Consider the following 24,611-nt stretch of genomic DNA (forward strand, 5'->3'; position numbering starts at 1 on the left):
TATGGTACAGGGCAGAACTTTTACCCAAACTGTGTGTGTGTGTGTGTGTGTGTGTGTGTGTGTGTGTGTGTGTGTGTGTGTGTGTGTGTGTGTGTGTGTGTGTGTGTGTGTGTGTGTGAGATGTATGCTGCTTTACTCATTAATAACACAAAAAGAACAAATTATGTTTTCTAACAAAGAGTTGTGATTTGTATTTGTGATGTATTTCTTTGCAAAATGGTGCCTTTAGTGCAGATCCTTTTCTTGGCAGAAAATCTCAAGTGTCTTGAAGTGTCTTTGTCTGTGAAGTGACGTCGTCTAACAGAAATGTACATTCTTGTTTCGGCAGGAGCTACTCACAGTCTTAGCAGAGTATCCGTTTTTCGTCCGGGACCGCGGCTGGTCTTCCTGCAGTCCCCAGCGGAGCGCCCAGCTGTACGGCCTGCAGTGTCGTCAGCTCAGCACCGGTGACGTGTGTCTGGCCCTGACTCCCACACCTACTTCAAGCACTCAGGTGCAGCGTGCGCACATACGTGCAGGGGCTGCGGTGGAGCAGTGCGAAGAGATGGCAGAGAGGATGCCCCCTCCGTCTGCACCTCCGTCTACCCCAGTGCTCCAGCCTTCTTCTTCTAATTCGATAAGCGAGAGACCCCGCACCCGCAAGAGACGCTGGTCCGCCCCTGAGCTGGAGCCAGGAAGCAAGACTAGCACCCATTTACCTCAAGGCTCTAAGCTCGAGAGACGGCAGTAATGTTTCTAATCGACTTCACACCACAGGAAGGTTTAGCAACTGATTATTGGTGACCTCATCGATATAGTGGATTAGCTAGTAAAACTGGTCTTCTGTTAAATATGATTTCAGAATGTAGAACAACATGCTAGCAAATCCCAAAATGCACAATGAGACAATCAAAAATCACTTATTTGTGATGCCTCGCACCTTTTAGTTATGCTAATCTCAAGCCTCTTTCTGCAGGGTATTTTTTTTAATCAGTATTATAACAAACCAATACTACTGGATGGAAAAAAAGACAAAGTACACAATTATGGGAATATATCATAACAAGTGTTCTGTGAATATGCTAAAAGAAATAGTCTACTGTTATTTTCGTAATGCAGTCTTGTTTCATGCTTATGAACTGCGTTCGTACCTTCAGTCTAGCAGGCAAGCTGAATGTATTAGCAGCCTTCAGCCAAGCTTTCAGTGTGGGGTCAATATGCTAGTTCACTTTAGCATTATACACTCCAGCCTGTTCTTACCCAGGGAAGAGACACTAATGATGGAATGAAACCAAACTCACACAAGACCCTGGGCCTGGTGTTTTTAAAGAGAGATGGTGCTAATGACATCAGAAAAGTCCTCTGGTGATTTGTGGGTTTCCCTTTGACCTTTCCTTGTGACTGAGAGCAGGGAAAAATGACAGAAATCTAGTGTTTTGAACTCAGATACGGGTATATCTACTCTTGATTAAGCACACTCTATCACTTTATTTTTCTCTGATTTATTTTTTGTTGTTGTGGTTTCTCAAATAATATTTGCTGTTAGTTTTTTTTTCTTTATAAATGTTCTAAAATGCTCTAAAATTGTATATTTTTAAAGTTGTGAGACTGTAATACAATGTTCGCTAGAAATAAAAGAATGGCTTTTTAGATTTATATAGAAAGAATTCCATTTTTAGCATCGTAATGAAATGACAAATGAAAACAATATTATTGATGGAATATTCTAATGTATGGTTTCATGAGGTCAGAGAGTCAAAACCTTCAGAAGCATCATACATAAAAATGTTACTCTCTGTCTGGCAACATGTCAAGCTAATGGAAAATAAATGATTACATGGGGCAATGTTAAATGCAATACACTGGCTTGGAGCAGAAATCAGGCCACAGTGAAAAGGAATATCATCATTACCTATTTTATGTACGGCTTCTCTCCATTAAAAACAATGCACTTGGCTTTGTTTCTAAAGAAAAAAAGGCCAAAATTAACTGTAATCCACCTATTCCACACCTTAAAAAGTAATCTGCTCAAATACGTTCCATTGTGTGACGTGTTACACCTGGAAAGCCACGAACTACGGAAATCATGAAATACTGTGAGTGGGGCTGTCATTGGGACTTCATACCTAAACTTGTGCAGAAATTATGCCACCTGTAAACAGGGACGGGAGACCTAAGGCGGGACAAGTAGTGGGCAGATCGGGTGTTTTAAAGTGCCCCCATTATCTTATTTAAAAGTTCCTAATTTTGTTTTGGAGTCTCCTACAATAGGTTTACATGCATCCAAGGACAACACTTTAAATTTCTCATAATATACATTGCACATCAACTAAATTCTCAAAGAGTCTAAAAACAATTCTTTTGAAGATTCAGACTGCATCTGAAATCACATACTTCCCTACTTTATAGCAGGTGAAAAACATTTTGTGACCCAAAAAAAAAAAAAGTATGTCCGAATTAACTGTACTCATAAAAGAAAAGGCAAAAAGTACCTGGATGATCTACTACTTCCAGTTAGATTCTGAAGTGTGCGTATGATGGACACGTTACTATCCCATGAGGCCACGGGAGAGGATTTGTAAATGGCAGTGAAGTGACACAACTGACGTTGGTAGGTTGTGATAATGACAACATGCAGAGATACCAACATGCAGAGATATCCTTCACTCATGTAGAAGTACAGATACTCACGTTTAAAAAGACAATGGTAAAAGACAATGGTAAAAGTTGAAGTTCTGGCTACACTTGTACTCAAGTTAAAGTAAAGAAGTATGGGCTCTGACATGTACTTAAGTAAAAAGTAGCCATTACTACTACCATTACTACTACCTGTTTTAGTGTCACGCTGATAACTGGACCTTACATCATATTAATACATTAATACAAAAGAACTTAGATTTTGTTAGCTAATGAATGTATCCAGGCTGAACAACCACCATGTAGAACAGGGGCGGACTGGGACAAAATTTCAGGCCAGGAAATCGCACACAAATCCAGGCCATCCCATACACCCACAACAATTTCTGAATCCATGGACAACCCCTATTTTTATTTATTTATTTTTATGGCCATCAAATAATAATAATATAAAAGTTCTGTCTTGAACTGCACCTTAACTTCCATTTTCCCTTTCAGTCTCTTCATTTTCCCTGATATCTCTCGGTCTCTTGGTCTTTACTTTTTTGCTCATTTTCTTGTACTTGTCACTTTTTGAACAGAACTGTCTCCACCTTGTTGTGACCACTTCATTGTAATTTTTTTTTTTGCACATAATATGCATTTTAGTTACATTTAAAGTATTACTATACAACCATGTGTTAAACCATGTATTGTTTTATCTTAAAATGACTTAAATACTTGAGATTTAACAAAACTATATTTCTAATTTGCCTAAATGCCAAAATTAGTACAATAATAACTACATCATGACAATATCTTTATATAAAAATCCTAATACTGAACATGTTTTTGCATTATCATGAGTCATGTTTTCATGTTTGTTTGTTTGTTTTGTTTTTTTTTGTTTGTTTTTTGGTGAATTGATTACCATTTGTATAACCATAGTTTTATAACAAATTCCATGGTTAAACTATGGTTAGTGTAGCAAAACCATGGTTAATTTGTGGTAACCATGGCTTAACTAGTAACCATGGTTTTCAGTTTTATTTGTAGTAAAACCATCATTAATTTTTGTAAGGGTTGTGTTGTTGTCTGCCCTAGCTCCCTCTTAAACCTATTATAAAACAATGTGAATATTTGTCTGATGATAGTAATACTAACAGTTGCTAGCAGTGTAATGCTTAACTAAGTAAACAAAGACCAAACTACAATAGTCTTTTTACAGATGAAATTGACCTGCACTTGAAGTCCTGAACAGGTCAGTAGTTTTGCCTCTCTATTCCACCTGGGTGCTTCCACTCGAGTTTTGCATTGATTACTCTGATCGAAACCTTTTGGCGGCGCCGAATCGCGTTGCCAGTCAAGACTAACATTTGTTATCGAATGGCGAACCACCAAATACAGATTAACACTAAAGTAACGAGCCTGGTTTGAAAGTAGAAAGTACAGATATTTGTGTAAAATTGTATGGAGTGAAAGTAAAAAATAAATAGTGAGTTACTGATACCAGAAAAATCTAAAAAAGTACAGTAACAAAGTATTTGTGCTTCATTACTTCCCATCTCTGACAACATGGTGAATGTAGTATGCCCAGATAACATTCTTACTATATAGAACATACTTTTTAGCAGTCACAAAGTAATTACCTGTTTAAAATAAGTTCCTACTCAAGAGAGCATGCGAATTCAGATGCAGCCACGGTCTCTCTAAACCCCTCCTTTCCTCGAGCCGACTCTGCTCTGATTGGCCAGATGGCTTACAGTGCGTTTCAGAAACATATCTGAATTGCAGCCCTTACTCAACACTTGATACACAGTAATACGAACAGTAACAATGGCGTCGATTTTTCTGTATCAATTCCAGTGCAAGGTCCTCATCCACTGAAAATGGATGGCATTTGCCTGCAGCCAATGAAGACCATAGATGAGCATTATGCAAATTTGTCACACTGTTACTGTTATGATTTGTGAGTTACGGAAGTGAGACTGGAATTGCTGACGACTCGTTTCAGCAGTTCAGAATCTATTCTTTCGTTTATGTTGTGCAATTTGATCTCTAAAACTCTGCAGACATTTTACATTCATAAACAGCTATTTATCCTTCTAACCTCTTCTCTGAAGATTTTGACTGCACGGCTCTGCATTAAACATTAACCATATGTAATGCAACATAAATTCTCTTCACTGCAAGCTATGTTTTTTTAACATGAGTCATATGAGTTTTCCTTCTGAAATAACCAAATGATACAGAAGACTAACCAAACTCTTTATTTTAATTTAATTTTCCAAACATAATTTTACAAAAAATAAAGAAATCATAATCTAATTGCATCAGAATCATGATTATTAGTAAAAAAATATAGATTAGAATAAAGCTTGATAATGAGAGAAGAAAATGTGAACATACATTTTATTCTACTGCTGTTAGTTACAGAAATATAAATGTTTATTATTATTATCATTTTTATTATAATTATTATTATTTGGAGAAATCAAACACAGGGATGATGAAATGTGCGCTGTTCTGATTAAGGTGTGTCTAATCATTGGTTTTCCTGTGTGGGGGTGATTGCTTCATCTCCACATTATTAGGTGCATTATGCCTGCGGAGACACTCTACAGCAAACAGAGGAATCACCTACACACAGAGAAAGAAAGAAAATATTCATGTCCTGTATGATTATTCCACAATGCCCTCTGCTGGTAGTCAAAGAACTGCTGCTTTTACAAAAGTGCATGATTTACATTGGAACAACAACAACAACAACAAAAATAATCTAGATTTTATGATCACGGTTAGGGAAGGGTTAAACTTCAATAGCAGGACACTTTATATTGTGTTTATATTGTATAATTAAGTAAGTCTATAAAAGTGATGAAAAAGTAATTTGTAGACATATATGTATGAATTAGTTAAATGGCTTAAAATTATAAAGTTTTAAAGGACCACAGCTCTACCACTTGGGGGAAAAAAAGAAAAGAAAAAATAAATTGTCTCAGAATAAATAGACCATATCTTATTATAATGACTTTGTATCACATAAGTAAAAGATAGTATTATGTTAAAGATACTCATAATACTGACTTCATAATGATAAGAACATTTCCTATAATTAAGTTCTAATAATAAAGACGTATGATTATGTTCAGTCATTATGAGACTGTAGAAAGTAATGGGTGTCCAAATGTTTTGGAAATGGTCACTTCTAAATATTTCAGTTTAATTTCTGGACGGAAAAAAAATTCTGTTGATTCTAATGGTACCAAATACTACAGTACCCATGAGCCTCAGCATACTGAAGATGACTTTGGAGATAATGGATCTGCAAAAATACATTAAAATATATACATAATTATATTGTATTGTTGTTAAAGGTGGCAGCTTCACCTTTTAACGGAATTGGCGATTGACAGTTTCTTGAGGCAATGCACGATGGGAATGTAAAAGCACTTATGCCCCATTTACACCTGGTATTAAGATGCATTTTGGTCAATCAGATCACAAGTGGACGATGCTAAATACAGGTGTAAACAGGGTGTAAAATGTCTTAGCGAACTACTTTCACTACTATCACTTGAACCTTTGCACACCATGTGACCAAATGAGAGAAGGCGGTGACGGGACGAGTGCTGTACCACTGAATCCGGTAAATGCATTTAAGCTATCCAGTTTTATGTAAGTTCATAGACTTGTAATGGCCTTTTCTATGATAAACTTATTGTGTTGCAGGTCACAGGAAGAGATGCTGTAAAAAAGTATTGCACTCATATCTGTGAAAAGAGAACACGGATGTTTAAACATTATAGGCTCAAACATGGATGATATGCAAGAACGCAACCATTTCCCACTTTACATGAAGACAAGAATGTGAAGAATTCTTCTGCTACAGTTCTTGTCAAAATGCCTATTGTGTCATGTTCGGCATGTTCATGTTCAGGTATGTTCGGCAGCGGCAGCTCTTAAAGTGACAGTAGCCTAATAAACCAGTTGCTGAGATGTCTGTTATTAATGTTAATCAAAGTTAACAGAGAAAATTGTAACTTTAATAAGGATTAATCTATATTTATTTATCATTTCTGCAGTGAAGACTGTAAAGTGTTTGATAACTTTATTCAGTTTCTGTATATTTCCTATCTGTTAGACAGGTAGGAATGAGTTAAATATGACATTTATTATAATGGGTTTATCTGAAGATTGTTTTAAGTTCAGTTAAATATTTTTTTATTTATTTAATTTGTTTCAACAATTTGGGGAGTAACTGTGAAATTATTACAATATAAAAATATTAAAAACTCCAACGTTTTTAATTGTGATTAATCACGATTAATAAAAAAAAAAAGGTGATTAATTAGTTAATTGTTTTTTTAATCTATTGAAAGCACTAATAAAGACACATACATAGAGCTGATCACATTTGGTAAACACAGAAGCTCAAATGTGTATCACATGATGCAGGAAAAACAATGCGGTTTGTTCTAACTTCCTTGTTTACCAAAGGTAATGTGCTCATATGTGAATAAAAGCCTACATTAAATCTGTGCGATGGTATCTCTGTCACAGCTGGTGGCTGTAATGATCGCACAATGATAAAGAATAAATAGAAACAGTCTTTAATAATCAATTCAAAATGGAAACATGCAGGAAATTACCAGGAATAAAGCATAACACAACCACATACAAAGACAACATGGAACAACAGGAACAACTACGGGTATAAATGAACAACAGGTGAATGAAATCCAATCAGAAACCATAGAAACTAACTAGCAAACAGAACTCAGGAAAAGCAGCACAGGGAACAGATTGGAAATGAAACCAAAACAGAAGGCCATTACAATCTCTTCACAAGACTGGGATTAAACCGCTTAATCTGGATTCATTTTATGATGCCTTTATGACCTTTTTAACTCTTCTAAGTTTTGGTTACCTGGACTTTCGATGAAGGGACAAAAACCTTTTAGGCTTCATTAAAAAAAAAAACAAAAAAAATCTTAATTTGTGTTTTGAAGATCAACCTCATGGGTTTGGAATGATTTGAAGGTAAGTAAATGATGACACAATTTTCACTTTTGGGTGAACTAACCCTTTACGTCGTCGTGGTTGTTTTTGGCAATTAGGACATCCGCGACCTTTTGAAGCATCGAAAATACATTTTGGTCCAAAAATAACAAAAACTACGACTTTATTCAGCATTGTATTCTTCTTCCGGGTCTGTTGTCAATCCGCGTTCACGACTCCGCAGTGACGCTGCTGACGTAAGATACTGCTGATGTGTTATCTGGTGTGCCCGAGCTTCGTTTACAGTCTGAGAGAGAGACGCACGCTGTATTCAAGCTATTCTACATTGTTTGTATTTTGGTATTACTATATTTTTTAAAATGGTGCGTAAGTGTGCATGTCACGGATGTCCTAATCGCCAAAAACAACCACAGCGACGTAAAAGTATATTACCAATGCCGACAGATGAAAGGATTCAATGGAATCAATTCAATGGAAAGGATTCCAGAAGAGAATACAATGCTGAATAAAGTCGTAGTTTTTGTTATTTTTGGACCAAAATGTATTTTTGATGCTTCAAAAAATTCTAACTAACCCACTGATGTCACATGGACTACTTTGATGATGTTTTTATTACCTTTCTGGACATGGACAGTATACCGTACATACATTTTCAATGGAGGGACAGAAAGCTCTCTGACTAAATCTAAAATATCTTAAACTGTGTTCCGAAGATGAATGGAGGTCTTGCGGGTTTGGAACGACATGAGGGTAAGTCATTAATGACATAATTTTCATTTTTGGGTGAACTAACCATTTAAGTTATGTTCTACAACAAAGTCCTTAGTGATCATTTCACCCTAAAAAAAAACCAAACAAAAAAACCAAACAAAGGGACAAAACAGGTCCCTTATGTTGTCTGCATAACTCAAATGCAATGACTGATTTCATTTAATTGAGAAAACAGTAGTACCGAAGTGCATTTTTGGTGATCAAAATAAGGTAAAATAAATATTTCATGTATGATATGCTTTGAAATAGTGTTAATTTCATCAGCTATTTTTTCTAATTTTAGTCTTAGTCAAATGTCCTTTTTAGTTGTTATCATATTTAGTCAACCATGTACCATTTTTGTTTTGGTCAACTAAACATCTGGCCATTCTAGTCTAGTTTTAAAAAATGAAAACTTAGTCACATTTTTGCCATGCTGCATAATGGTTACTTTGATAATTATGATTATTTTTGCTCAAAATTATAATTTATTTTTGAAATTTATTTTTACATTTCATCAGAATTATTGCACTTTCACCTATAAGCACAAATCAAGAGAATGATACTTTCATTTAAGCAGAATATCTCATTGGAGAGCGCTGAACTCCAACATACACATTTGTCTGTGTTTCAGATCATCTGCACCTCTTACATTGCATTATATAATTATAAATATGATTATACAATATCATGTACTAATGACTGTGTTGCTGTTTGATGAGGATATTTGTAAGGTTCAGGTGAAAGATGTTGTTGAAAATAAGAACGGCTCAGTTACATCTATAACCCTTGTTCACTGAAAAAAAAGAACTAAACCGACAAATTGGGATCTCACCAGAGATTAGTTTAGTTTACACTTTCGAGTGTAAACTAAACGAGCCAATAGACAATGGAATGTGAGATCTTCCCCATGAAGTGGACCTATAAGGAAGAGCATGTGTAAACGCACATTCAGGTTTTTGCTGTGGAGCCGAGACGGTGTGTACTGACCGTTCAGCGGTGGTACAGCAATTGTGGCGAATGGGACGGGATGTTACCTTTCAGTCAGTCGCAATCAACGTTACGGCAGAACTGAACTAACAAATTGAGATGCCCTATCAAAGCGCCACTATTGCTGCCCCTTCCAGTGCCTGGTGTAAGCCACCTGAACCTCGCGCACCTGTTGGGGTGAAAGATGGGAAGGGCTTACCACAGAGAAGGTCAATGACTGCTGTTCCTTCCAACCCATACAGTAAGAAATTTAGATAACACTGGGAAAGGGAATGCTATGGAGAGCACATCCTGCCTATATGGAGGTATCATGCAGAAATCACACATATGGATTGGCCAATTAAGGCAATACTACATATGTTAGGTCTATGTGGTAGACTCAGCCTAGTTAGGGTGAAATCAATATTGAGTAGAAATGCAGAACGGAGTCTGCCTTAGGGAAAGACACAGGCTTGCCAACAGGCGAGCCGTACCGTGGAAGAATACACATAGGGATCACAACATATGGGCACCTAGCCTAGCACAAGGGTCAACCACTGACTTACGAGTATTTACGAGTGTTAGGCCTGGCATCGGGTGTCTCCAACACATCTGACTTCAAGCAGGGATCACCAGCTGGGGAACTCAACTGAAGGAGCAAGATAAGCGCACGTATCCAGTCCGTAGAGGGGAATGGCACAGCAAGCAAGACACCAAGCGAGCTCTCGGGTGTTTACTGGCTACTTGAGGCGAGTACCTGGGAGGACACTAGCTCTACACAAAGGCTATAAAATCTAGCAAACGAGTTGGGTGTCACCCAGCCCACAGCTCTACAGATGTCTGTCAGTGAGGCACCGTGCACCAATGCCCAGGAGGAAGCAACACTCCTAGTAGAGTGAGCCATCACCCCCAGGGGACTCAGCTCGCCTTGGGACTGGTATGCCAAGACAATGGCATCCACTATCCAGTGGGCCAACCTCTGTTTAGAGCCTTTCCCTTCTGCTGGCCTCCATAACAGACAAAGAGCTGGTGTGAGGTCCTGGAGCTTTGTGTCCGGTCCACGTACAGGTGCAAAGCACGGACGGGACAGAGCAAAGCAAGGGATGGGTTTGCCTCCTTCAGGGGCAGTGCTTGCAAGTTCAACACCTGGCCCCTCCCTGTAAGGGGTGGTGGAAACTTTGGGCACAGATTTTCAGCTCAGCTGACTGCAGTAGCTCAAAGGGCGCTCTCTGTAATGCTGTTAGCACCGAGGTCCCAAGAGGGTATGACATTAGGGTGAGGAGGATTTAACCTACTTGCATCCCTAAGGTGCAAATAGGTCTACCTGTGCGGCTCTGAAGCATCTACAGATCAGCTGGACCGCCTGCAGATGGATTCTCCATTCTCCTAGAAGCGTGAGCTGTCGTGAGAGCTCGTTGGCTGCACGATTGAGCACGCCCAGAATGTTATAGTTTATTTTCACATCCTGCGGTGGAGGCATCCGTGGAGATGATTGCATGCCTGGACACTTGTTCTAGGAGAACTTCTGCCCGCTGAAACGCAAAGTCCGACCACGGGCTGAAGGTTTGGTGACAGGCTAGGGTGATTGTCACCTGGTATATGTCGCGTTGTCACACCCACCTCAGGACTCGTCCGCAAAGCCAGTACTGAAGCGGCCTCATATGAAGCAATCCGAGTGGCGTTACCGTGGCTGCAGATGCCGTATGCCCTCAGGAGACTCTGAAATAGTTTCAGTGGGGTCGCCGGGAAATAGTTTCAGGGAGTTCAAGCAGTTCAGCACTGACTGAGCATGTTCCTCCGTGAGGCATGCTGCAGGTTGACCGAATTCAACTCCATACCGAGAAAAGTGATCCTCTGCACGGGGGAGAGTTTACTTTTTTCCAAGTTGACCCCCAGATGGCTGAGGTGCTGAAGCACCATGTTCCTGTGTTTGCACAACTGCTCTCACGAGTGGGCCAGTATGTTGAGAATATGAACAACCCATTCCTTCAAAGGAACGAAAGCCTCTACGACCTTTTGTGGGGCAGAGTGTGCGATGCAAATCTCGCATGCCAACGTCCATCGGCTCGTTTAGTTTCGTTTAGTTTACACTCGAAGGTGATTGGTCTCTCTGGCGAGATACCAATCCGTCAGTTCAGTTCTGAAGTAATGTTGAATGTGACTGACTGAAAGGGAACTTGATCTTAAGTGACTTGCCTGGTTAAATGAAGGTTAATAATAAAATAGGTCAGGATTTAAAAAAGGTAGGTATACGGCTCTCTGAAAATACACTCCAACTTAACTGAAAACTAAAGTCAGCAGCATATTAAATACTTAAATATTTTAAATATTTAAAATCATAATGACACCAAGTTTCAAGTTAGTACTTATGCTGAGTTCAGGCTACACAATATTTTTTTGAACAGATGGTTAATAAAGGGAATCTTACTTGAATCATATTGTAGTTACGTTTTAAGTAGTTACGTTTTAAGTTGTATAGTTAAATATTTAAAATCGGTCAAACGTTTTGAAAAAAATCAAGATTTTATTATTTTTGCCATATCGCCCAGCCCTAGTGCTACCCTTGACAAACAAGTTCTGAAATTTTGTTATTTCTCAAATAAAGTAAACTAGGAAAAATCATGGCCATTAGAGGCCATATTTCAGTTCCTCCTGTACTGTCTGAACGATCAATTGAACTCTAATTGTTGCAGTAGAACTGCTAAATGCAAAAATGCACCAAACAATGCTTCAGGACCAATGCCACTGAATACTCACTTCTGCAGTGATGAGCTTCTTGTTCTTTGGTTGGCTGGGGTCAGGGAACTCCTCTCCGAAGCACAGGTCCACTGTGTATCGTGGCTCGGGACCAGTGGCCTGCTGGTGGTTTTGTAACTCTGCCAAGAAAACAGGAATCAGTCTGAGGACATGCTGAAGAAAGTATCTAAAAAGGACCGGTTTCCCAGGCTAAGCCCTCCCTCTTCTTCACCTTGCATGAAGATGGTCATATCCAGGAGTTTACAGGTCCTCTCTCTCTCTAGTTTGTTTGGTTTCTGTCTGTGCTCTGCCAATGGGCCGTCCCAGTACACGCGGCCCTGGCAGAAGCGTTTGATGAACACGCCATCTGGAGCTACCCACACCAGCACACCTTTCTCCAGGTGGGGCAGAAGACGGCTCATGGCTTCAGTGATGCCTGGGGGCAGGCGGATGGTGTCTGGACGGGGGAAGAAAACCTTCTCAGCTTCACAAGGCCCGTAGATACGCTCGTTCCCTACCGGAGCACAGCCTTGCAGAATGAAGCAGCCATCTGGAGATGAAGTTATGAGCTTTTGCACCAGGTTACCATGATAGAACAAACGCACCTCCAGACGGCAATCTACAAATACACACGACTTATCGTTACATCTGACAAATGCACAAATACTTTTCACTGTACATCAAAATTACACCAAATGTTATAAACTATACCATTTTAGTCAGTCTACATTTTTTTTTCTTTCAATGAGTGATTAAATATTTAAAATCATAATGACACCAAGTTTCAAGTTAGTACTTATGCTGGGTTCAGGCTACACAATATTTTTGTCTGTTACAATGTCAGTGTGTCAGATTTTCGCCATGTTTGAAAGCTGTGTACAGAAGAGCTCCTGCGCTCCTATTGGTCAGTGTCACAGATGTGATGGTTGGAACTCGTTGTGGTGGACTAGAAAAAAAATAAACATGCTAGTCTTTCTGTCGTAACGTCCATTGTCGTCCACTATGACACACTATATGAGATAAAACAATCGATTCTTGCTCCCCAACACCCACTGTTGTTTACAAATCACTACGGCACCGTATGTCAAGCGAATCAGGCCAAAATCATGTAGTTTGAACCCAGCATTAATAAACTAAAGAGACATTCGAATTTGTGCATGCTGAAAAATTCTCTCACCTGATAGGGGGATGTGAGATGGATATATGGGAACAGATTGAAGATTGGAGCTAATGCAGGCTTTAGTGTCTGTACTGGGACATGCATACGACCTGCCATTCACTACACACACACACACACACACACACAAATGTACAATGTAAGTGAAAATGAAACCTTTTGTCGTTAGTTATTATTTTCTGAAACTAAAACACTGACCACTCCATCCAGCACCTTTGTTTGAGTCACCAAGTGGACTGTCCTCCTGGATGTGAAAATAAACTATTATTGTTATGTAACACACCTCTGGAATCTGTCCAGTAGGAGGCAGAAAAAGATAATCCAAGTTTACAGTCAGTGTAGTGAGTGTGGGGATTTCCACAGTTTTCACTGAACAGTACCTGCATGGGCAGTTGTGTATCTCTCAAGGCTTTGCTGCAGTCGCTGTCATGTGATATCACTGGGTTTCCAGCAGATTCTAGAGGACAGAAGGAGTGGCTTGCACTTTAAGCTAGTTTTGAATATGATAGTGTGTGTGTGTGTATATATATATAAATATATACATAAATGAGGAAGTGAGATTTGGGTGTTGGGTGGCTGAGGTTTGAGAAACACAAGTGCAGATCTTTTATAATACCTGTCACTCTTCCTGAGTCGTCCAGGATACGGTAGACCTTGTATGGCTCAGAGATATCCAGCTGACTGCGCTCAGGAACCTCCTGGAAATCTGTGCTCTTGTTGAGCGCACAACGCAGGCGTGTTTTCCAAGTAGATGGATCTGCTTTGTCCCTGCCCTCTTGAAATTTACCCTTGTACATAGCCCATGCCTGAGATGCATAGTGTGTTTAATCTATATTATCTATATATCCATGTATACCAGCTGTATTTATTTTTGTAAATTGTGTACATTTTTTTTATAATCTGGATTTAAATGGGACAATTTACATTTAATTAAAGATTAGCCTAGTTTCAACAATACAAATTAAAAGCTATGTGCAGATATAAAATATTTAATTAAATGACGTTATAAGTTTTGTCCGTTTTGTCAGACAACTAAAATGTAGTGCACTACTACCCTTGAAAGTGGGTTTAACGGAAGAAAAAAAATATATAGGCTATGTTTACCTTAAACAGCGCAGCGTCCTGGTTCTGTCTGTAGTCCTGTTTGGCGGCGTGTTTCCAGGGAATTCTGAACATGGTTTTCTCCTCATTTTCCCAGCTTAGTCCAGCGTATTTGCCGCTGTCTATCTGCGCTATGAGCCATTCTCTCAGTCGCATGTGCCTCGACCTGTCTTCCATCAATCTAAAACATAACACCATCAAATCATCTCTGCAACTTCAGTCATATTTCCAAACAACAGTTCTTCAGTAACACACCAACATTTCTATAAAACTTGTGCAAAGGTCATTAAAAAAAAAAAGAAATTTTTGATGAACTCACAGTGGAATAATTTCATGTATTCGGACATGTGTGTTGCTTTAAAAGTGAAAGTAAAAGTATGAAGTGAAACACTTTCGGTTTCCCATGTAACGAATGTTGCCCTGCTCAATGACACGTTCACGTAATAAGACGAGGCAAGACAAACTGTCACGCAAGTAATACTTTATGCACTCTGAGAAGAGTACGCCTAAGAAAGCAAATCCACAATCTAAGCTCTGGAAAAAGCATTAGCCCGTGCAGAACTCACTTTTCTTTCATGTTGCAAATGTTCGTTTCGAGAATGATCTCGAAACAAAGGATTCCTAAAGAGGCTTGAACCAGAAATGTGCAGTTCATGGACTTCATCTGAACTACAGATATAGCCTGTGAGCTACATTTTAGCATTAAATATTCCACAAACATTGTCGTTTTTATATGGGAGGCCGAATGGGACTAAACACATTGAAACTTGCACGTTCATGTGAAATACTTGTGCATACATATGTGAAATACTTGCACGTTCATGTGAAATACTTGCGCATACATGTGAAACACTTGCACGTTCATGTGAAATACTTGCGCATACATGTGAAACACTTGCACGTTCATGTAAAATACTTGCGCATACATGTGAAACACTTGCGCTGACTAACATATATTTGGGCACATATATAAAACACGTGCGGTTACGCAAAGTCCTTGCATATACCCTGTAACTGCCCAAGTACTGTTGTGCCTGCACCTGCAAACATTCTCACGTGTGAGAGAGCAAAAACATTTTAGTGTGTCCGGAAGTCGTTTCATTGCAACCGGAAGCTTAGTTAATTAGGAAATTGAAGCGCGGTTTATTGGAATCTAGCATGCAGTCATGGCAGATAGTAAGGCTGCTGCCGAGGCTGTAAATATTTTGCGAAATCTTCTTTGTTCTCCAGTCTTGATCAATACGATCGCTAATTCCGTAGATTCGAGTCCTTCGACCAGTCAGACTCAGATTGATTCAGAAATTGGGGCATTGTTTCGACCCACGCATAATGTGGACGCTAGGAACACAAACCTCACACAGCACGTGACTTTACCGAGCACACCGGGATCAGAGAACCAGACGCCCCGTTTCATAGCAAGACGATACAGCAGCTGGAAACCCAACTCCAAAGGAAAGAGGTATGTACCGCATATTTATGTTTTTCATAGCCTATATTGTTGTTGTTTTTGTTGTTGTTGTTTTTTTGGGCAGGATGATGCAACTTGACGAAAATGAACTTCATTATAGTTATAGTTTGATATAAGTGTAGTCACCATTAGTTTTGGAAGATTAGAATTTGCATTACCACAGTTTTACTATAAATTCCATGGTTAAACTATGATTACTGTTGCAAAATCATGGTTAACTTATGGTTACCATGAACTGTAATATGGTGCAACCACAATACTGTAAATATTTACAGTACTCAAATATTTAACCTTTCATTTAGACAATGTGGGTTAAAAGTTAAAATGGTGCATTTTATTTTCCACATAAAAGGGTATTATATTTGATTATTTTCCCTAGCACTTACATTGAGCTAGTTATCATCAAGAGAAAATCACATCACCTGTGTGTGTGTGTGTGTGTGTGTGTGTGTGTGTGTGCCCACGCGTGTGCACATAAGATCTCTTAGTTACACAGTTAACCAACAACATCCTCTTCTTTGTGTCTTGACATTTTCTGCCAGACAAGAGTAGGGGTTACAGCAACTGATAGCATTTTTATGACATTTAATAATTTATTTCTCTCTTTTTTCAGGCCAAAACCACCATATCATAGGGTTTATAATAAAGATATAATTCTTCTGACACACCCCAAAGAAAACAATGTGGTCAAGCAGAGAACGAAGCAGAAGTTGTATGAAAAGGGCCACATAATAAGTGCTTTTGAGTTTGATAAAACGTGGGACTACAGAACAGTCATGAATAAAATGCATGAGGCATTCAAAGGGAAAATTCCATGTGGTGTGGGGTAAGTTGGTTTGTAATCATGCATATGCAGGTGTGTACAACTTTTTAAGGTTAGTTAAGGTTTGAAAACGCCAAGCTTGATCTCATGCTAAAACTGTTGTGTTTAATCAAATTTTATAAAACATTATCAAAGTTTTACTCTTGTGTTATTTTTGTTTGTCTGTCAGTCTGGAAATCCTCTTGCCTTGTGGCAACAAACTTGTTGCTCCTACATTCCATGAAGGCCAGAAGCTCGATGGCAATGTGATTCAGAAGGTTTTCAAACGAGCTTCTCTTTATCTGAGACCATCAGAGCCTCTTCAAGTAAGTACAAGCCATTAAACTGAATTAATTTAAATACATTTATTTTATTTACTTTGTAATTAAGTGCATTTCCAAAAGGTTAATAGTTTAATTTGTCCTACTTTTTGGCATTAACTTCACACAAATGTGCACAATAGCACTAATAACACTAATCACAAGTTTCACTACTGCTAACTTGTTTTTGTAGTCAGTGTATGGAGAAACCTCAGATTCTGAAGAAAACTATGAGGAAGAGGCGGTAGATACAGGTGGCACAGATGATGAGTGGCCATCACATTCCTCAAAGTCAAGCAAAGAATTTGTTTCAGCAAGTGCTAAAACTTCAACAGCGGAGCTACCTGCGACAGAGTCCCATGGCATGGCAATATCCATTTCAACACATGTTGAACAACCATCAACAAATGCTCAAGCCTCTTCTAGCAGCCAACAAGAAACGCCACAATCAAATAGCCCCACCCCAAGGCGCTGGCAAAATGATTATGGAACTTACATTAACCTCATAAATGACTCATTAGATGAAGATGAGGATGAAGAATTGTACACCGCTATTATTGCCAGCATTGAGGACCAGACGTAAGTGCATTATGCTTAATTTAAAGCAATAGTTTTACTGATCTTTTGATCACATCATCTGGAGGAGTGAGTCTTTTTCAAATCATGGTCGGTTAGTTAACATGAAGTAGGAGCTTTTTTAAGTAGGTGACTTTTTACTACAAATTTTTAAGATGGCATTTTGACACATTTTTGAATGATTTCTTTTTTACTGTTATTGTCATTTTAGACGCCCCAAAGAAGATGCCTCCCTAACTGATATCTTAAAAGAACTTGGTGAAAAAATCAGAAACACAGGCATTTGCAAATTCAATATCAATCGTGCAGCAGTGCTTGATGGAGCTATTCGAGGCTTTCGAAGAGTGTCATACAACCCAAACCACACAATGTGCATCAAGTTCTCTGATGACAAGGGAACAACCGAAGAGGCTGTTGATCTTGGTGGCCCCCGACGAGAATTTCTACGGTTACTTATGGAAGCACTGTCTCACTCCGAAATGTTTGAGGGACATGAGGGACACTTGAACTTGGCCCTTGATTCCTTTGGTATGTATAATTGCATTGAATCAGTTAACGTTATAGTAATAATGAATTGATGAATTTATTTATTTTGGGCCACAGTATTATAACAAAGTGGTAGTTGCCCGTTGGACTTTTACTCTCATTTTACAGCTGTGCGGGATGACAGATATTTTTTTGCTGGTCGATCCATTGCTGTCAGCCTGGTTCATGGAGGCCCACCGCCATGTTTCCTCTCTGAAACTCTTTTCAGCTGCTTAGTTAAAGGACCAGAGATGAGCAGACCAGTCATTGAGGACATTGCAGACAATGAACTCTATGAAAAACTGAAACGGGTTTGTGGACATTTTTACGTTTTCTACTTGTGTAATGTGCATTTTATTTTGTAAGGCATGCTATGAATGTTTTTCTTTTGGATGTTAAAAAAAATAAATGTGTATATATAATGTATAAAATGTGTGTTTGTGTATATATAGATATATATTTTTTGTTTTTGGAACCAGATTTCTGAATCCAGAACAGTGGAGGAGCTTCAGACATCTGCTGAGCCTTTGACAGATTACTTGTCTCATGCTGGCTGCCTAAGACCTCTTACAAGTTTGATGGACAAGAATCCGTTACTGGAGGATGTTCTAATGTTTCAAGTGATTCACCGTGTCCGTGGTCCCTTTGAAAGGTACATATATGTCTCCGTGTATACTGAATACTATGCTCTTTTAGTCTATTGGACAAATAGGTTTACATGTGTTTTTGCAAGCTCATTATTTTAGCTACTCTTTTAGGTCTACCTCGGTAGTAGCAATAAGGGTTTAAGTGACTGTTATAAGAATAAGATGAAGATGAGGGTAGATAGGATCCAATACAAAGTTTTAATAACAATAAACACAAGAACAGACGGATTGTTTAAACATGGGATAAACGCAAACATCAACCGACACTAAAGACTGAAAACAGAGGAACTAAATACACAGACAAAACTAACTAAATGATGAGCAGCTTGGCTGGAGGATTATTGTCTATGGTAACTGATGAGTGGAGGGAAATCAAACAGAGGAAACATGTGACTGACAAGTCAAGTCACCTTCATTTATATAGTGCTTTTTATAACAGATTGCCTCAAAGCAGCTTTACAGTGAGAATAGGAAATTAATTTTGCTTTAGAAGAAAAGCTAAAGTAAGTTTTTGATTAATTTGTTGTAAAAATGGCTTAGTTATTTAATTTTTATGCCACTTAACACCATCCTCAACTAAAACAGAAAATCCCCAGTGAGTCTAGATTTAAACTGACTTCCTGAACAATGCTAGGAAGACAAACAAACTAAAGGTCCATGAAGGTGGCACTAACTAAAGATAAACATGACAGGAACACTGTTTAATAATGGAGTGTTGGATTATCTTCTCTGTCTCAATTTTGTATATTTAGGTTTAGAGATGGATTGAAAACACTTGGAGTGCTCCAGAAGATCCAGCAACATCCAGAAGCCTTTCATGCTGCCCTCTGCTACACTCCGAGGAACCTTTCCGCAGACATCATGGATGGGCTGTTTGAAATCAGATGGTCCGAGACGGGAAGCAATAGACGAGCCAATGAAAACCGAGTGGTCACCTATTGGAGAGATTACCTCCAGGATGCTGAAGGTGGGCATTTTAGTGTTAAAAGCTTTAGAATACTGGTGCTGCGTCCTAATTTGCATACTATCCGTTCTAAATAGTATTCGAAAATAGAATTGGTATGTCCCAAATTGTAGTATGTTGAAAAGAATATTCCAAAGATACCCGGATGGTCTACTATTCAAATTAGTATTCTGGTCAGAATTCAAAGTGCAGATCGACACACACTCTTAATGGCTGATATTACCCACAACCCATTGCGCGTTGGACTCGATTAGAACTACAAACATGACGGATGTGCGAGTAGAGAGGTTTAGGTAAAGGAGCTTGAATGATCAATTATCAGTATTTAACCTGATGAAAAGATATTTATTCAATATTATCCATATTATATATCACCTGCAGCAGCATCGTGAACATTTGTAATGATACGTTTGGCCATTAACTAAACTCACACTAATATATTGTAGTCTCTACATTGTTCATTAGGCTGTTTACAAATAGTGAATTCTTCATTCATTGTCTCTGTAATTAACACAGTTATTGTTTGTCACAGGAAATGGGCAAGTATCATTAATCAACCTTTATTACAGATTAATTGTATTCATATGTGGTGGTCCTTAAATGTTTACAAACACATTGAACACACAGACACACTCACACTTACTCTCACTCACACACACTCACACAGACTCTCTCTCTCTCACACACACTCACCCACTAAAACTCTAACACACACACTCAGACTCTCACTCTCACACACACTTGGACTCAAACTCACACACTCAGACTCTCACACTAAAACTCTCTCACTCACACTAATTAGTGTTTAGTGTAAGCCACTGCATACAGTATTAGTTATTAATTTTGTCAGCATGTTTAATGGTTTTCTATGCTACATTTCCATCAGAGGAGGAAGGGCCAACAAAGCTGGAGGACATTTTAACATTTGCAACCGGATCGAATGTGGTGCCACCCATTGGTTTTTCTCCTCAGCCCTCTCTGGAATTCCTTCACAATGAAGGAAAATATCCAGTAGCCAACACCTGCATCAACTGCCTTCGACTCCCCATCCACAAAAGTTACGAAGACTTCAAAAACAACATGGACTTTGGGATCCAAAATACTCAGGGTTTTGGAATGCGGTAGAGGCATGAAGCCATTTGTTCCTTGGTTTTGTTGAGCCAAAAGTGTACTGTTTATACTGCAGGTATGTGAACACTATTTTGTGTTATGTTGAATTATTCTTTACAGGTACTATAAGAATGCGGTTATGTTAGAGGCACACTGCCCTGTTAAATTTTACATCCAAGCCTCTGAAAAGACATGCACTTATTTTGTATTATTTAGAATTTTCAGTTTGGTAGATTACAAGTGAATAATAACCTGTTAATGAGTTAGCCTTGTTAAACAGTGTTTATTGTTGATCTGTGCAATTTAGTTGTTATTTGACTAAACACTTTAAGACAACAGCACAACTTTACATTTGCACAACTTAAATTTGCACTACTATGCACTTTAACCTTTATAAGTGATGATGCAAATTTTTTGTTTTGTTAAAATAAATGTTACATGTTCTGAGGCTCTTGACATCTTTATTATGGTGCAATATGCAATTAAATTAACATAATGAACATGATATTTTCCTTGTGTATTTTGAATGTTTTAGTTTTATTTAACTATTCAACACAGTACAAAAAAGAGATAACACTTGACTTTAAGGGACTTGTAAAAACAAATTTACAATTACTGTCTCGTTTCAAGAAAATTTACAAGCGCCAAGAAAATGTCAATTCCGTGATTACCATCATCTTGTAGAGGATCAAACATCTGGCGGATTTCATTCAGGGTAGTGTCGTTTACATGAAAAGTGTTTTCAGGAATTGCAACTTGGTTGCTGAGCACATCTTCAGCCAAGTGTCCAGTGTCAACATTAATTGAAGAGTTATTTGTATCAAATACACTGTTCACTGCCATGTTATTTTGCCCAACAGAACAAATAACTCCTCTGTACCACAATTGCAAAGGTGTCATGTGTCTTTCTGTAGATAAAGCATGGTTATTCCACTGGTTTGTGAATTCCCTCGCAGCCCTTTGGATTCGTGGCAGGTAAATATAATGTAAGCCAAACAGGTGCAGTTCAGACAGTGAATCAAGAATAAATTGATTCTCCATGAAACTGAACAAGTCTGAGTAGTAGTATGACACTACACGGTTAAGTTCACCCCAAAGTCTTTCTATCCGCTGATTGTGAACACTGCGTCCTGCTATGATACTTCCCCTGTTCAGTCCTCTTCTTCTCAGCATGAATCTTGCCACCTCGATGTTTTCCATTCCACGATCACATCTGACTCTAGAAGGCAATCCGAAGTTGTACACCCCTCTTTGAAACAGAGACAAAACGCTGGAAGCCCTGTTGTTGTTTAAGCAGTCAAGGTATATGATTGTACGGCTATACCCGTCTACGCATCCATGGAACACAAACCTCCATCTAACCAATTTATGGTTTCCGTCTATGTGCCTGTCAATAGATAAAATGGCAATGATGGATTATTGAGCTGTTCACCTTGTAAAATCTAATGAAATCCAATTATACTGTAAAAGACAAATTCCTTAACTTCCTGTCTTAAAGTCAGCTTCCAGTAGGTTCAACACCAGAATGATTCTCATTGGCAAAACTACCGCCAGGTTGGGAGAATGTGTTGAAGGCTAGTTGTGATTTACTCCTGATCAGAGCTGAATTAATCTGATCATGAATACAGTAAAACAGTGTAATATTACTCCAGTGTAAATCAGCTGTTCTCTGTGTGAGTATATAGTAAAGTACTTGATTTATCACACTTATTTATGATAAATCACACTTTACTATATTCACACAGAGAACAGATATTTTAAATTGTAAAAATAGTTCACAATATTATTGTTTTTGCTGTATTTTGGATCAAATAAATTAAGCCTTGGTGGCCAGAAGAGACAATGTGAACAAACTGACTTAAGTTAATACGACTACTGAGCATGTTCTGGCGATATGTAACAGTGCAACACCCGAGAACGAGCTGCGCGTTACCTCCCGAAATTCTGTATTATAACAAACGTAAATGTCATTCTGGTGTAATACCTATTGTAACTGCACTAGTGTAAGTTAGTTAATGCATTTACCTTATTTGTCATTATTACTACTTCTACAGACAGTTTAATAATCCATACAGTAATCTGTAAAGTTACAATAACATACAGTAGGCCATGAGAATAGTTAATTGATTACATACCATAATTCATTAGGACCTCCGACACTGTAAATTCTGCGACGAATGGCTTGCCTACGTCGAAAGCATCGTCCGACAGGGTCAATTTCCTGCAGAATTTGGCGGACCCTCCATCGCTGAATGCGGAATCCCCTTGAGCGAAGACTTCCCCTGACATATGATTCACCAGCATTTGGAGTGTTCTCTAGAATTTGCCTAATGATTAAAGTCAGATTCTCATCTGGCAATGAGCTGTATTCATTCGATGGAATAGAAAGACGTTGCCGGTGACGGAATAAAGTTCGCCGGTCTATTCCAAACAGTGAAGATATTCCCTGCCAGTTATAACCCAAATCCAAGCAGTGGTTAATCTGATCTGCTGTCAAATCATACCGTGGGCGACCAGCAGTGCCACTGTGAATTGTTGGCGGGACGATGCAATTGTCGGTGTCTTGTAGTATTTGGCTGTCAAATTGCTGCAGAATTAAACGGAGATTATTATATAATGAATCCAGAACAATAATGCAGTCTTCAGACCCCTGGCCTCCCGCACGAGTAACTACATTCGTAATTGAACGAATTGTCCGTGCATGGTGCTCTAGTTCAGTAAAGTATGGGATTGCAGGGTCAGTTTGTAAACATTCTATGCACCGAAGGACACGCGAAAGAAAATTAAAAATTTCGTCAGAGTTTGCAATAACACACGAGTGATCACATACGAAAAAGCCTATTGTAAAGAATAACAACAAATACTTCATTCTTTAAACAAGTTTGGATGGAGTAATATTTAAGATATAACTTCCGGTTGCAACGAAACGACTTCCGGACACACTAAAATGTTTTTGCTCTCTCACACGTGAGAATGTTTGCAGGTGCAGGCACAACAGTACTTGGGCAGTTACAGGGTATATGCAAGGACTTTGCGTAACCGCACGTGTTTTATATATGTGCCCAAATATATGTTAGTCAGCGCAAGTGTTTCACATGTATGCGCAAGTATTTTACATGAACGTGCAAGTGTTTCACATGTATGCGCAAGTATTTCACATGAACGTGCAAGTGTTTCACATGTATGCGCAAGTATTTCACATGAACGTGCAAGTGTTTCACATGTATGCGCAAGTATTTCACATGTATGCGCAAGTATTTCACATGAACGTGCAAGTATTTCACATGAACGTGCAAGTGTTTCACATGTATGCGCAAGTGTTTCAATGTGTTTAGTCCCATTCGGCCTCCCATATTTTTACCTTGTGTGAGATTTATTCCCATCTTTTGCATCTATTCTGTAGGCTACATATTGACACCGCGTTTACGTGTACACATGATTGCTTTGTGCTCGGATTCGCGCTAGCCGTGTGAGTTTATATAGAAAGAAAACAAGATGTTAATGTAAAAATTTAGATGACATGAATAAATTAATATTTATTCATGTGTCCAATATGTATAAACAATAAATAAATAAATACGTAAATAAATATACGAAGAAATGTAAATATATATAATTTTTTAGGGTATTTATACTTTTATTTCCTTATTTATGTATAATTCCACATTTATTTATTTATTTCGTTTATTTATTTATTTATACATTTATTTACTTACATATTTATTTATTTATGTAGGCCTATGTATTTATTTACACATTTATTTATTTATACATTTATTTATTTATTTATTTTTATACATTTCTTTGTCTGTATACTAATGAGGAGGGAAATGAGAAAATTTCCCCCGG

The 24,611-nt window shown here is 38.4% G+C and overlaps 4 protein-coding genes across 10 annotated transcripts in view; 2 read left to right on the forward strand and 2 right to left on the reverse strand.

Moving 5' to 3' along the window:
* Positions 1-1,635, forward strand: part of zmp:0000000926 (ataxin-1-like) — a 52,177-nt gene extending 50,542 nt beyond the window's left edge. For all 3 annotated transcript variants that reach the window (XM_048167569.1, XM_048167570.1, XM_048167571.1), the window contains exon 3: positions 329-1,635. In XM_048167569.1, the coding sequence (XP_048023526.1) occupies positions 329-730 (402 nt within the window). In that variant the 3' untranslated portion in view covers positions 731-1,635. The remainder of the gene's footprint in view (positions 1-328) is intronic.
* Positions 1,636-4,868: 3,233 nt separating this feature from the next.
* LOC125253556 (interferon regulatory factor 4-like) lies at positions 4,869-24,230 on the reverse strand. Of its 5 annotated transcripts, none has more exons than XM_048167576.1 (9): positions 15,703-15,779; positions 14,354-14,531; positions 13,866-14,055; positions 13,630-13,706; positions 13,448-13,493; positions 13,250-13,351; positions 12,305-12,691; positions 12,094-12,212; positions 4,869-5,235 (listed from the first exon to the last, which is right to left on the reverse strand). In XM_048167576.1, the coding sequence occupies exons 1-9, from the start codon at positions 15,762-15,764 to the stop codon at positions 5,137-5,139; spliced, it is 1,260 nt and encodes a 419-aa protein (XP_048023533.1). In that variant the 5' UTR covers positions 15,765-15,779; the 3' UTR covers positions 4,869-5,136. The 5 variants fall into 5 exon arrangements, with proteins under 5 accessions (XP_048023533.1, XP_048023532.1, XP_048023531.1 ...); XM_048167575.1 differs by lacking the exon at positions 15,703-15,779 and adding an exon at positions 14,917-15,062 and having other exon boundaries at positions 13,463-13,493; XM_048167574.1 differs by lacking the exon at positions 15,703-15,779 and adding an exon at positions 14,917-15,060 and having other exon boundaries at positions 4,871-5,235.
* Positions 15,802-21,210, forward strand: LOC125253553 (G2/M phase-specific E3 ubiquitin-protein ligase-like). Its single transcript, XM_048167567.1, has 8 exons — positions 15,802-16,644; positions 16,811-16,946; positions 17,134-17,519; positions 17,728-18,044; positions 18,171-18,352; positions 18,521-18,693; positions 19,441-19,655; positions 20,539-21,210. Exons 1-8 carry the CDS (start codon positions 16,397-16,399, stop codon positions 20,775-20,777), a joined length of 1,896 nt encoding a protein of 631 aa, XP_048023524.1. The 5' UTR covers positions 15,802-16,396; the 3' UTR covers positions 20,778-21,210.
* LOC125253555 lies at positions 21,248-24,105 on the reverse strand. The gene is made up of 2 exons (XM_048167572.1): positions 22,898-24,105; positions 21,248-22,149 (listed from the first exon to the last, which is right to left on the reverse strand). The coding sequence occupies exons 1-2, from the start codon at positions 23,629-23,631 to the stop codon at positions 21,375-21,377; spliced, it is 1,509 nt and encodes a 502-aa protein (XP_048023529.1). The 5' UTR covers positions 23,632-24,105; the 3' UTR covers positions 21,248-21,374.
* Positions 24,231-24,611: the final 381 nt, after the last annotated feature.

The sequence above is a fragment of the Megalobrama amblycephala genome, linkage group LG18 (assembly GCF_018812025.1).
Source record: "Megalobrama amblycephala isolate DHTTF-2021 linkage group LG18, ASM1881202v1, whole genome shotgun sequence".
In the NCBI taxonomy this organism is placed as follows: domain Eukaryota; kingdom Metazoa; phylum Chordata; class Actinopteri; order Cypriniformes; family Xenocyprididae; genus Megalobrama; species Megalobrama amblycephala.

Coding starts and splice junctions, on each gene's coding strand:
- LOC125253555 (XM_048167572.1), bottom strand. CDS start 23,631: ATGAAGTATTTGTTGTTATTCTTTACAATAGGCTTTTTCGTATGTGAT. Junction 22,150..22,897: donor GGAGGTCCTAATGAATTATG/GTATGTAATCAA, acceptor ATCTATTGACAG/GCACATAGACGGAAACCATA.
- LOC125253553 (XM_048167567.1), top strand. CDS start 16,397: ATGACATTTAATAATTTATTTCTCTCTTTTTTCAGGCCAAAACCACCA. Junction 16,947..17,133: donor GACCATCAGAGCCTCTTCAA/GTAAGTACAAGC, acceptor TTGTTTTTGTAG/TCAGTGTATGGAGAAACCTC. Junction 18,353..18,520: donor TCTATGAAAAACTGAAACGG/GTTTGTGGACAT, acceptor TTTTGGAACCAG/ATTTCTGAATCCAGAACAGT.
- LOC125253556 (XM_048167574.1), bottom strand. CDS start 15,053: ATGCTAAAATGTAGCTCACAGGCTATATCTGTAGTTCAGATGAAGTCC. Junction 13,352..13,447: donor CAAAGGTGCTGGATGGAGTG/GTCAGTGTTTTA, acceptor GTGTGTGTGTAG/TGAATGGCAGGTCGTATGCA. Junction 12,692..13,249: donor ATCTCACATCCCCCTATCAG/GTGAGAGAATTT, acceptor GTGTATTTGTAG/ATTGCCGTCTGGAGGTGCGT.